This window comes from Mauremys reevesii, linkage group 27 (assembly GCF_016161935.1).
Source record: "Mauremys reevesii isolate NIE-2019 linkage group 27, ASM1616193v1, whole genome shotgun sequence".
Lineage (NCBI taxonomy): Eukaryota > Metazoa > Chordata > Testudines > Geoemydidae > Mauremys > Mauremys reevesii.
This window is the reverse complement of record NC_052649.1, coordinates 9,454,198-9,465,058: the sequence shown is the minus strand read 5'-3', so window position 1 is coordinate 9,465,058 and position 10,861 is coordinate 9,454,198. Positions and strand designations below refer to the sequence as shown.

General features: G+C 60.3%; 2 protein-coding genes across 2 annotated transcripts; one reads left to right on the top strand and one right to left on the bottom strand.

The window, feature by feature from the left end:
- Positions 1 to 461: 461 nt before the first annotated feature.
- ARL4D (ADP ribosylation factor like GTPase 4D) lies at positions 462 to 2,858 on the bottom strand. The gene is made up of 2 exons (XM_039516445.1): positions 2,737 to 2,858; positions 462 to 2,344 (listed from the first exon to the last, which is right to left on the bottom strand). Exon 2 carries the CDS (start codon positions 2,300 to 2,302, stop codon positions 1,700 to 1,702), a length of 603 nt encoding a protein of 200 aa, XP_039372379.1. The 5' UTR covers positions 2,303 to 2,344; positions 2,737 to 2,858; the 3' UTR covers positions 462 to 1,699.
- Positions 2,859 to 5,501: 2,643 nt separating this feature from the next.
- LOC120392002 (translation initiation factor IF-2-like) lies at positions 5,502 to 9,946 on the top strand. Its single transcript, XM_039516272.1, has 5 exons — positions 5,502 to 5,529; positions 6,978 to 7,501; positions 7,699 to 7,786; positions 8,994 to 9,076; positions 9,723 to 9,946. The coding sequence occupies exons 1-5, from the start codon at positions 5,502 to 5,504 to the stop codon at positions 9,747 to 9,749; spliced, it is 750 nt and encodes a 249-aa protein (XP_039372206.1). The 3' UTR covers positions 9,750 to 9,946.
- Positions 9,947 to 10,861: the final 915 nt, after the last annotated feature.

The window sequence follows — 10,861 nt, the reverse complement described above, 5'->3', positions numbered from 1 at the left end:
CGATTGCTGTTCTGGCCACCACCGCATTTACCAGCCCATTTTTAAAGGAGTGGGGGGAGAACATCTTGTGTTCACAAGAACGGAGCTGTCCTGCTTATTCCTCCCCCAGCCCCCCAGGTCCTGTTGCAGCAACCAAGTTTGCTGTCCCCTTTGTACAGTTCGAATTGCTAGGTGTTAGGCTGCAGTGTTGTTGTTACTGTCCGGGCCCAGGAGATTAGAGAGAGACGGTGCGGGAGGTAATTTTTTATTGGACCAACTTCTGTTGGCGAGAGAGACGGGCTTTTGAGCTACACAGAGCTCCTGAACTCTCAGAAGTGTCTCTTTCACCAGCAGCAGCTGATCCAATAAGATGATCTCCCGCATCTGTGGCGTTTATAGCCTGTGAACAGCCCAGCCGCTACCAGAAAGGGACCCAGGGACAGGGTAGCACATCTGATCCCAGCCAGTTGGGTGTGAGGGAAGGAAGAAGCCTTGGGCTTTTCCCAGTTACTTAAAGGCTCCAAGCTCATTTTCACCCATGACACCTGCTCAGCGGTAACTTAGGTCTAGCGTTTCAGGGGAGCAATGTTTGAGATTTACCATGGACAGGGTAGTAGGAATTGCCACACCAGCACCAAATGCATCAGAGGAAGGTAGAACATCACAGTAGCAGAGTGAAATAATTTGCTTTACAGACCCCCCAACCCCCACATCAGGGCTCATCCTGGTCTCCAGGAGTTCAAGACAGGTTTAAACCTACAGCCTGAGGCTTAATATCTCTCCTTTGCAAAATGTGTCTCATCACTAGTTATAACTCCAGATGCTGCATAAAACAGCAAATGCTGGCATGAATGGGAGCTGCAGGGGCACCAGCCCTGGAAAAAACCCATCGGGTCATGTTTTTGTTACTATTCATTAGTGCAGCAGCCAGAGATTTGGTTGGTTTCTTTCGACCCCCACAAGAGCTCACTCCCTTAGCGTGGAGACAAGGATAGATTAGATTTCTGTCACTTTAAAGCCTTCTTTCCTTAAAGACCAGCCAACTGTTTAGCACAGGTCCTTGGTTTCAATAAAAGGCAGCCCTGCCTCTAATCCCAAAGTACCTTTTGTCCTGATCCAGCCAAGTGGAATCTTGACAAAGTATGAACTCGGACAGTATGAAAGTGAAGACTCAAAGCCACTCCCAGCTATCCAATCGGTCTGTTTAATAACTTATGTTTAGTTCCTACAAAAAAAATACACATGGTTTATAAAAAAAAAATCCCAGTAATACAAAGATTCCCCTCCCCCACCTTTCCTGTAGCAATGATGGAAGTTAACACCCCCCTGCCTAGAAAACCCACTTGCAGTGTTTTCATCTAATGCAAGTTGCCAACAGGTTGCAGTCTCCTAACCCCACCCTCCCTCTCTGTAAATTTGATTTTGACACACTAGGGGCCATTGCTCTCAGTCTGGCTGTGGCACTTGTGTGTCCTGTCAGCCACCGGCAGTCCCCCTAGCACACTCCCATTGGAGCCGTCCCAAGTCCTGGGTGGAGAGTTCACCGGGCAGGCACACAGGACGGAGTGTGGCGCTGTCCCGTAACAAAGTCCAGTCCTTGCCTACATGGGAGGTGTGGCCACGCTGGGTGAGCCAGGCCTGGCACGGGAGCCGCTCACCCTGCACCCATCAAGCAATGCCCTGGCGGCTGGGTGGGGCTGGGGCAAGCTCCGGGGGCCGCTCATCGCTTCTTCTTGCTGTGCCGCAGCATCTTCTTCCTTTTGAGGATCATTTCGTAGAGTTTCTCCAGCCCCTGCTGCAGGCCCAGCCCGTCCACCGCGCTGCAGCCCTGCGTGCAGCTGAGGGTGGAGGCGCTCAGCTCGTGCAGGGCCAGCAGCTTCTCCACCTCGGAGGCCGCCAGCGCCCCCGGCAGGTCCTGCTTGTTGGCCAGGATGAGCACGGGGACGCCCTGGTTCTCCGAAGTCCGGGTGATCCGGTGCAGCTCCACCCTGGCCTCCTCCATGCGCTCCCCCTCCGCCGAGTCCACCACGAAGACCAGCCCGTCCGTGCGGCGGGTGTAGGACTTCCAGAGCGGCCGAAGCTTCTCCTGGCCGCCCACGTCCCACACCTGGAAGGCGATGGCGCGGGAGCCCCCCAGCGGCACCCGGATCTTCTCCATGTTGAAGCCCTTGGTGGGCGCGCTCTTGACGAACTCCTTGAACTTGAGCCGGTAGAGCAGCGAGGTCTTGCCGGCCGCGTCCAGCCCGATCACCACCACGTGCAGCGCCTGGAAGTGCGGCAGGAAGGGCGGCGCGGGCGCGATCTCCGCCAGCTGGTTCCCCATGGTGCCCGGGCCGGGCGAGGCGGCGCTAGCGGGCGCTCCAGGCTGCGGTGGGGGAGAAGGGCAGGGTGAGCCGGGGGGTGCGGAAGGGCCGGCCCGAGACCCCCCCCCCAGCGCCCAGCGCCGAGCACCGGGAGAGGTAGGCAGGGGACCCCCGGAGCAGCCGGCCCCGCTGCAGACGCTCCAGGGGCCGGCTTGGGAACAGGGTCCTTCCCCCGGGGAAGGGAAGGGAGGGGCCAGGCACCCGCCCCGGCCCGTTCCCCTGCGCCTGTCCAGCTCCCCCATCCCCACGGGGGAGGAGTTCCCCGGTGCCCGGCGGGGTCCAGCGCCCCCGCAGCCAGGTTCGTGGGGGTCCCCGGGAAACCCCAGCGCGGAGAGCTGGGCTCCCGGTGCGCTCTCCGGCCGCGCCTCCCTGCTGCAGCCCCCAGCCCGTTTACCTGCCACAGGGGCCGGGGCAGCCCGGGATCGGAGCCTCCCCGTCCGGCGGGACCCTCCCAGCGCCACGGAGCCGCCACCGAGGCCGCCTCGCTGCGGCGACTGCAGCAGCTGCTGAAACTCCTGCAAGGGCGGCGGCGAGGGAGCTAAACGCCCGCGAGCCAGCCCCGTGATGTCACGGCGCCTGAGCCAATCAACGCAAGCCGCCGTGCACAGCTGGCTACAGCTGTTTGCACCTGGCCAGGAGCCCGGAGCGTAGAGCCAGCCCCGGGGAAGGAGGGAGCAGCCCCCAACTCCCTGCGTGACCGGGGCGGGGGAGAGGAGAGGAGAGCCCGCAGCTCCCCCCCTGCTCCGCCCCGCTGAGCCCCGTCCCGGTGCGGAGGTGTCACCTTTCCCAGGACAGCTGACGCATGTGGGAAGGAGTGGGGAGAAAGGAACGGGAGCTGGCACAACAAATGAAAAGTGTCTCCCATTATCCCAGGCAGAACCTTCTCCCCAGGGAATGAGGCACAGGCCCTCACCTGCACATCTGGTTTGGCTGAGGTACTAGGGTAATGGACATTACAGAAAACCCTACAATAGTGATCCTCAAGGCGCACAGGCCCCAGGGCAAAGCCTTGTTTTCACAAAGAAAGCTCACAGCTAGTGGCAGTAGCTTCTTTCCTTATATTGGGGAGTGTCTATAAGGACTGGCTGAAGTGCGGGTGTGCCTGCAAGCTGAGAATGAAAGGTCCCTTTGTCACTGGTAGATGCTGCTCCCCAAATGAAGATGGTGACTGTTAACAGTCAATCACCAAATTAAATATGCTTCCTAGGAAGGCGGCTCCTGTTCTAGGAGAATGTATGCTCTGGGTGACAGCTGTCAATCATAGCTGGTGTTGTTCGGTAGGGTTTTTTCCATGCTTCAGCTCCCGCTAGCCTTCGAGGTAGTGATACTCACCAGGCAGCGAGAGCTCATTTACAATGAGCCTGCTGACAGAGAAGCCAATTACACAATCTTAACAGGGTTAAAGGAATAAACTCCTGCTATCTTTGGCAGATAGTGGAAACCAATAAATACGTGACTGGGAGCATAAGCAAAGACGCCTGCTCACCCCTAGGCTGTGTAAACAACTAGGGAGCAGGGGCGGCTCCAGGCCCCAGCACGCCAAGCGCGTGCTTGGGGCGGCATGCCGCGGGGGGCGCTCTGCTGGTCGCCGGGAGGGCGGCAGGCGGCTCCTGTGGACCTCCCGCAAGCGTGCCTGCGGAGGGTCCGCTGGTCCCACGGCTTCAGCGGTGCTTGGGGCAGCAAAATCGCTAGAGCCGCCCCTGCTAGGGAGCATCTAAAGCAGAAGGATGGTCTTGAGGCAGCGACCTGGGACTCAGGAGATCTGGATTCAGGTCCTGGTTCTGCCACAGGGTCCCTGTGAGATGTCAGGCAAGTCACTGAATCTCTCTGCACCTCAACTCCCCATCTCTGAAAGGGGGATGACCCTATTTCCCTACTGCACTCTAAGAGTAAATGCATTAAAGGCTGTGAGGGGTTTGGATGTCACCGAGATGGTTTTGGCAGGGCTATGTGGAGTTTCCGCCCCGCAGATTAAGATGCTGCTTCATTCTGAATGAAGCACTTGCATAGTCCATAGGGTTTCTAAATAACCAGGTTTTGATTAAATAGCCCCATGTTTGAGAGGCACAGAGAGGTGAAGTGACTTGCCCGAGTCTACACAGCACAGCAGTAACAGAGCCAGGAATAGAACCCAGGAGTCCTGGCTCCCAATCCCTTCTGCTCTCACCACTGGGCACAGTTCCCTCCCCATGTGTAATACAGCCCCTTCTTAAAACTGTTACTACTACTTATAGGAGTCACTCTAGATTTAGCACTGATACAACCCTGCTGTTCAGGCCTATGAATCTGCCAGTCGGCATCACAAGTGGGCGATGAGCTAATTCAGAGGCTGTCAATAGACTGCACTGCTATACTTATCAAGCCAAGCCAAGCCAGATTGTCAATGACAGGAGTAATTTAATGGGTAGCATCTCATCCTGCTGGAAGTCAGTGGTGGATGGTTCAGGGAACACAGAAGTGGATCTTTCACCTCCTGTGAGTCCTGCAAGTGAAATGAGTTTTGCTAAACCCAATAATCCACTACACTTAACTCATTAATGTGTAGACAAATTTGGCAGCCTCTAGTCAGGGATAATACCCGAGGCTGTCCATACGCAGGGACTCAGTAGCTTCTGGAATTAATGATCCTTCAAGGCTAAAAGTAGCAGTGAGGAAACACAGGTCATCTTCCGCTGTGGCAGGCCCACTTCCCTGGTGCATACACCCAACAGAGCCCATCGGTCCTACACACCCTGTTCTGTTACCCGAGTCTCTGTTCCCCTGCCCACTTCTTTGTGTCATTTCTTGCTTGTAAACTCTTTGGGGGCAGGGAGTCATTTTTATGACTGTGTGGTGCCTGGCCCAATAGGTCCCATCCTGTACCTGGGAACTAGGCACTACCACAATAGAGATGTTCAAGAACGACAATCAGTCAATGGGATGTTTTATTGCTGTCATTCGATAGCTCTGGGGTACCTAGGAATACGGTGGTTATTTGGAACACCCACTCTTGGCAGACTCTGCTCTGAAGGAAGCTAGACAGGGATATGAAGGCAGAACTTACAGCACCCTGGTGACGGGTAAGCCGCTCTTTGAAAGCCCTGGTTCCTCCTGGAGAGAGGGAGGCGGAATTCAGTGCAGCTGCCAAGGAAATCAGAGAACTGGATTCTACCAGGCTGGATGGCCGTGCGCAGGCTGCTATGGGCAGGTGAGCTGTGCGGGCACAGGAGACACCCCTCCTGCATTGCCCCTTAACGCCACCGTCACCCCAGCAAGCCCCGGGGACTGATGGGCCCTGGGCGGTTTGACACCTGAACAGCCGGGTCCGAGCTCCCGAACGGGGGGTGGGAGCTGGGCGCCAGCCGCCCTCACAAGCCCTGCGCAGAGGTTCAGCCGGGCCGAGCGCCCACGGGCGCTATTGCTGCGGGCGGGCGGGCGCTGCCCAGGCTCGGTGGGCCGGTCCCTAGCGGAGATGGTCACGGGGCAGCCCGGCGGGGACAGGGAAGAGCTGGTCCCTGGCGCCTGAGGCAGCGCAGCGCCCCCTGGCGGGAACCCGGTCCCCGGCGCCTGAGGCAGCGCAGCGCCCCCTGGCGGGAGCCCGGGCCGCTGGAGCCCCGGCCGGTCCCCGGCGCCTGAGGCGGCGCAGCGCCCCTGGCGGGGAGCCCGGTCCCCGGCGCCTGAGGCGGCGCAGCGCCCCTGGCGGGAGCCCGGTCCCCGGCGCCTGAGGCGGCGCAGCGCCCCTGGCGGGGAGCCCGGTCCCCGGCGCCTGAGGCGGCGCAGCGCCCTGGCGGAGAGCCCGGGCCGCAGGCGCCCGCCGGTACCTGGCGCCTGAGGCGGCGCAGCGCCCCTGGCGGAGCCCGATCCCCGGCGCCTGAGGCGGCGCAGCGCCCTCTGGCGGGAGCCCGGGCCGCAGGGGCCTGAGGCGGCGCAGCGCCCCCTGGCGGGAGCCCGATCCCCGGCGCCTGAGGCGGCGCAGCGCCCTCTGGCGGGAGCCCGGACCGCAGGGGCCTGAGGCGGCGCAGCGCCCCTGGCGGGAGCCCGATCCCCGGCGCCTGTGGCGGCGCAGCGCCCCTGGCGGGAGCCCGATCCCCGGCGCCTGAGGCGGCGCAGCGCCCCCTGGCGGGAGCCCGATCCCCGGCGCCTGAGGCGGCGCAGCGCCCTCTGGCGGGAGCCCGATCCCCGGCGCCTGTGGCGGCGCAGCGCCCCCTGGCGGGGAGCCCGGCCGCAGGCGCCTGTGGCGGCGCAGCGCCCCTGGCGGGAGCCCGGGACCGCAGGGGCCTGAGGCGGCGCAGCGCCCCTGGCGGGAGCCCGATCCCCGGCGCCTGTGGCGGCGCACCGCCCCCTGGCGGGGGGCCCGGTCCCCGGCGCCTGAGGCGGCGCAGCGCCCCCTGGCGGGAGCCCGGGCCGCAGGGGCCTGAGGCGGCGCAGCGCCCCCTGGCGGGGATCCCGGACCGCAGGGGCCTGAGGCGGCGCAGCGCCCCCTAGCGGGAGCCCGGGCCGCAGGGCTTGAGGCGGTGCAGCGCCCCCTAGCGGGGAGCCCGGTCCCCGGCGCCTGAGGCGGCGCAGCGCCCCCTGGCGGAGCCCGGGCCGCAGGGGCCTGCGGCGGCGCAGCGCCCCCTGGCGGGAGCCCGATCCCCGGCGCCTGTGGCGGCGCAGCGCCCCCTGGCGGGAGCCCGGTCCCCGGCGCCTGTGGCGGCGCGGCGCCCGCTGGCGGGGGCCCGATCCCCGGCGCCTGTGGCGGCGCAGCGCCCTGGCGGAGCCCGGTCCCCGGCGCCTGTGGCGGCGCAGCGCCCCGGCGGGAGCCCGATCCGGCCGTGGCGGCGCAGCGCCCCCTGGCGGGAGCCCGGTCCCCGGCGCCTGTGGCGGCGCAGCGCCCCCTGGCGGGAGCCCGCTCCCCGGCGCCTGTGGCGGCGCAGCGCCCTCTGGCGGGAGCCCGGGCCGCCGGGGCCCAGCCGGGGTGGGACCGAGGGCGGGGACCCGGCAGGCCCAGCACCGCCCCGGACCCGGTTGCCTGGCAGCCGCCGCCGCATTGTGAGGCCGGGCCCCGGGGGCTGCAGCTGAGGCTGCCCTGGGCAGAGCCAGCCCCGGCCCGGCCCGGCGCCATGTCCGCCTGCCACTGGGAGGCCCGGCGCAGGCAGATGATGCTGGAGCGCAGGGGGCGGAACCAGCTCCTCCAGAAGGTGTGTGCGGGGCGGGGGGCTAAGGGCCGAGGGCGGCCCGGGGCGAGCGGGGGTCCAGGGCCGGGCCCGCGGGAGCGGGCTACGGGCCGAGGGGGGCGGGCGAGCGGGGGCGGGGTGTCCAGGGCAGGGCCGGGTCCGCGGGGGCGGGGAGGGGCCGAGGACCTGCCCGCCGCTGCTCACTGTTCATTCCTGTGCAGAAGGCGGAAGAAGCCGCCAAGGCGGCGCCGGAGCAGAGGCCTGAAATCAGCCCCCCCCAGCAGCAGCCCCAGGGCCCCCCCCGGCCAGGTGAGGGGAGAGGGTCACTGTCCCGGGTGGCAGCTCGGCCTGCAGGGGCGCAGGGCCCTAGACCTTTGTGAAACCCCCTTTGGGGGGGGAGGGGGGAGAGTGGTGACATTTGAAGATTTCAAAATAGGTTCCTGTGCTGCAGTGATGGGCATCGAGTCAAAACCCGACTGGAGCCGAAGGCCTATCCTGTAGCCTGCCACCAACCAGGGCCGCCCAGAGGGGGGGGCAAGAGGGGCAATTTGCCCCAGGCCCCGCGTCTCGCAGGGCCCCCCCAGTTTTCTCTGGGGCTGGGTTTCTGTTGAGCTCCATGCCAACGGCAGGTCCACCGGCGGGGGGGGGGACGAGTGGGACGCGGCAGGCACAGCTGGCGGGAGGGGGGGGTCCGCCGGCTCGGCTCGGCTCCCGCAGTGTGACTGCGCGGCAGCAGGAGCCAGGGAGCGGACCACGGCACCCGCCGCAGTCACTCGTCCGGGCTCCGGGTCGACCTGCCGCAGGCATTCTGCGGAGCCAACCCGAGCCAAAATGCCCCCAGGTCGGCGCGCGGCGGGGGAGCCGCCCCCTCCCCGGGCCGGGCCCCCCGCCGCCGAAGACCCCGGGCCCCCGGAATTCTCTGGGCGGCCCTGCCACCAACCATTGTATCCTGACCTGAAGGGGTGCTGAGCTCCATGCTTCAGCTGGCGCTGAGGATGCTCAGCACCTCTGAAAAATCAGGCCTTTTTCTCCCACAGAATGCAGTGGGCAAAGCCTTCCCTGCACGAATACTTGACTGGAACCAGACAGTGAGATGAAGGCGCTAGGGCTCCCTCCTCACCATTGGAGAAAATTCCCGTAGAGAAATGCATTGGTCCACTCACCCATCATTCCCCACCTGTAGCGTTTAGCTAAGTTAGGGGGCTGGTGAATAATACATTTCCAGCTGAGTGAGCTAGTAACTGAAGCAGGGTGTAGGGTTACAGGAGAAGTGAGTCAATGACTGAAGTGTAGAAGGGGGCTGCTAGGACTAAGGCAGTGTTTCCAGTGGCTAGTACAGCGGACTGCAGGTCAGGGCTCCTGGATTCTGTTACACAGTAAGTTTGGGTGGATCTATTGTTCTTCATGGCTTTGCAGTCATTCAGGGCAAAGGCATTTAGTAAAATAAATTTACATTTAGAGAGAGAATTTCTGCAAAGGCAACTGAGTTTGGTTAGTAACTTGCGATTTGTTTCAGAAGTCACCTGCTCCTGCCAGTGCTGCCCATGCCAGTGTCATTACGTGATGATAAGCAGCGCAAAACTGCCACGTAGATTCTCAGTAAGTTGATGAGGAAGGGGTGAGAAAAGAGTTGGGAGCAAGAATTAGCTGTTTGCTGCTTTGATGTAAGGGTGTGATCCTTATGCATGAGAATCCTGGGTTTCTCTGCAAGGAAATTCCCTAAGAGATCTCAGAGATTTCATCTTTTGTTGCCATCACAGCAATCTTAATGCATCTCATTCACATCAAGAATTAGGGTTTCTCTCTTCTCAGTTGTTTTGCCACGTTAACTATACTGGTATAGCTAAAGCAGCAAAATGTTCCTGGCGTGAATGCAGTTACACTGGTATAAAAGAGCCTACAGCAACTTAACTTACTCCAGTTCAGCGCCTTTTACCGGTACGAGGAGGAGTTATCAACAAGAGGCACCTGAACGGTTGCTGGAGGTAAATTCCTCTCAGTTCTGTACAAAACTGTTTTCTTGCCAACAGTGGATCATTATTTAAACCCCCTCTGCTGCCCACTCCTCATCTCTCTTTGAAATTCAGTTGTGAATGGTAAAAAAAAAGGTTCATTTTGTTTTAAAATCTTTTACAAATCCCCCCCCCACCAAATTATAAAATGACATGGCATAGAACAGCCACCATGCACCCATCCATTATACACAAGAAACTTGGAGGCAAATTCTCTCTCCTTACCCTTCCAGGCTGTGCAATACATACAACAATGGTAATGACTGAGTAACCAGCAGCGCAGGAATGACTCCTCACCTTGTAACATGCCTTTAAGCACCAAGGAGATCCAGACAAGTGCAGCTGAATCCAACACGATAACGAAGCCATCAGCATGAAGAACACATAGGCCCTGCCGGCCACTTCCCATTAGGGGCTGTAACCCTTCATGTGTAATAAACTCTCCACACCCACAGAACATTATGAGGGATGGTCTCTCTTAGGCAATCAAGAGCACCCTGTATGTGCACATAGTCCATTCGCTTTGCCACAACCTTCCTGCTAAGACAGTTGCAACCAACCAAGGCCCGGTACTTTATATGAAAACTATGCTAAGTCCAGACAAAGAAAGCAGCATCCTTAAGAATTGACGTAGAACTTTTAAACTAGTGTCACCAGTCCACACACTGAAAATTGATTTGATAGACAAAATTCTGAGGGAACAGACAATAAATACAGTGACAATTTTAGCCCATTACACTCCGCTGCTTACAGTCAATCAGGAATCAGATTCTCCTTCCCAGTCTGAGTTAGTATTGTTCAATCACGGCCCCCCCTTCCTTTTTTTTTTTTTTTTGGGCAAGGAAGCCTCTGGCATTTCTTGTAAGTTGTTATTATTGGAAAGAAGCATTTCACCAGTGCCAGCATCGGCACAGCTCAGGATTTTTTACACACTGGGTGAAATCCTGCAAGTGTTTCATTGGGACCGTGGGGGCGGGGAGGAAAGTGTACAGCTGTGACAAATCTGTTCCTGATTTGTGAAGGGAACAGTCTTTTTGACAGCATGCTCTAGGGGTACTGCCCTTTACTCTGGCAGAGCAGGAAATCTGCTCCTTTCCTACCCTGACACATTCATCCTTCCAACAGCTGGTAACAGAGTAACTGTGGGGTCTCCATCCCTCCTCACCTAATTGCACTAACTTTAATAACCCACACAGGGGACGACAAACCCTTTCCCCACAGGAGTCCGCTGTAGATACTGAAAACGTTCTAGTTAAGAGGCCAAATTCTAACCCATAAGAGCATCAGCAGGGCCGGCTCCAGGCACCAGCTTAGCAAGCAGGTGCTTGGGGCGGCCACTCCGGAGAGGGGCGGCAGGTCCAGCTATTCGGTG

Coding starts and splice junctions, on each gene's coding strand:
- ARL4D (XM_039516445.1), bottom strand. CDS start 2,302: ATGGGGAACCAGCTGGCGGAGATCGCGCCCGCGCCGCCCTTCCTGCCG.
- LOC120392002 (XM_039516272.1), top strand. CDS start 5,502: ATGGCCGTGCGCAGGCTGCTATGGGCAG. Junction 5,530..6,977: donor GCGCAGGCTGCTATGGGCAG/GTGAGCTGTGCG, acceptor GTGGCGGCGCAG/CGCCCCCTGGCGGGAGCCCG. Junction 7,787..8,993: donor CCAGGGCCCCCCCCGGCCAG/GTGAGGGGAGAG, acceptor GATTTGTTTCAG/AAGTCACCTGCTCCTGCCAG.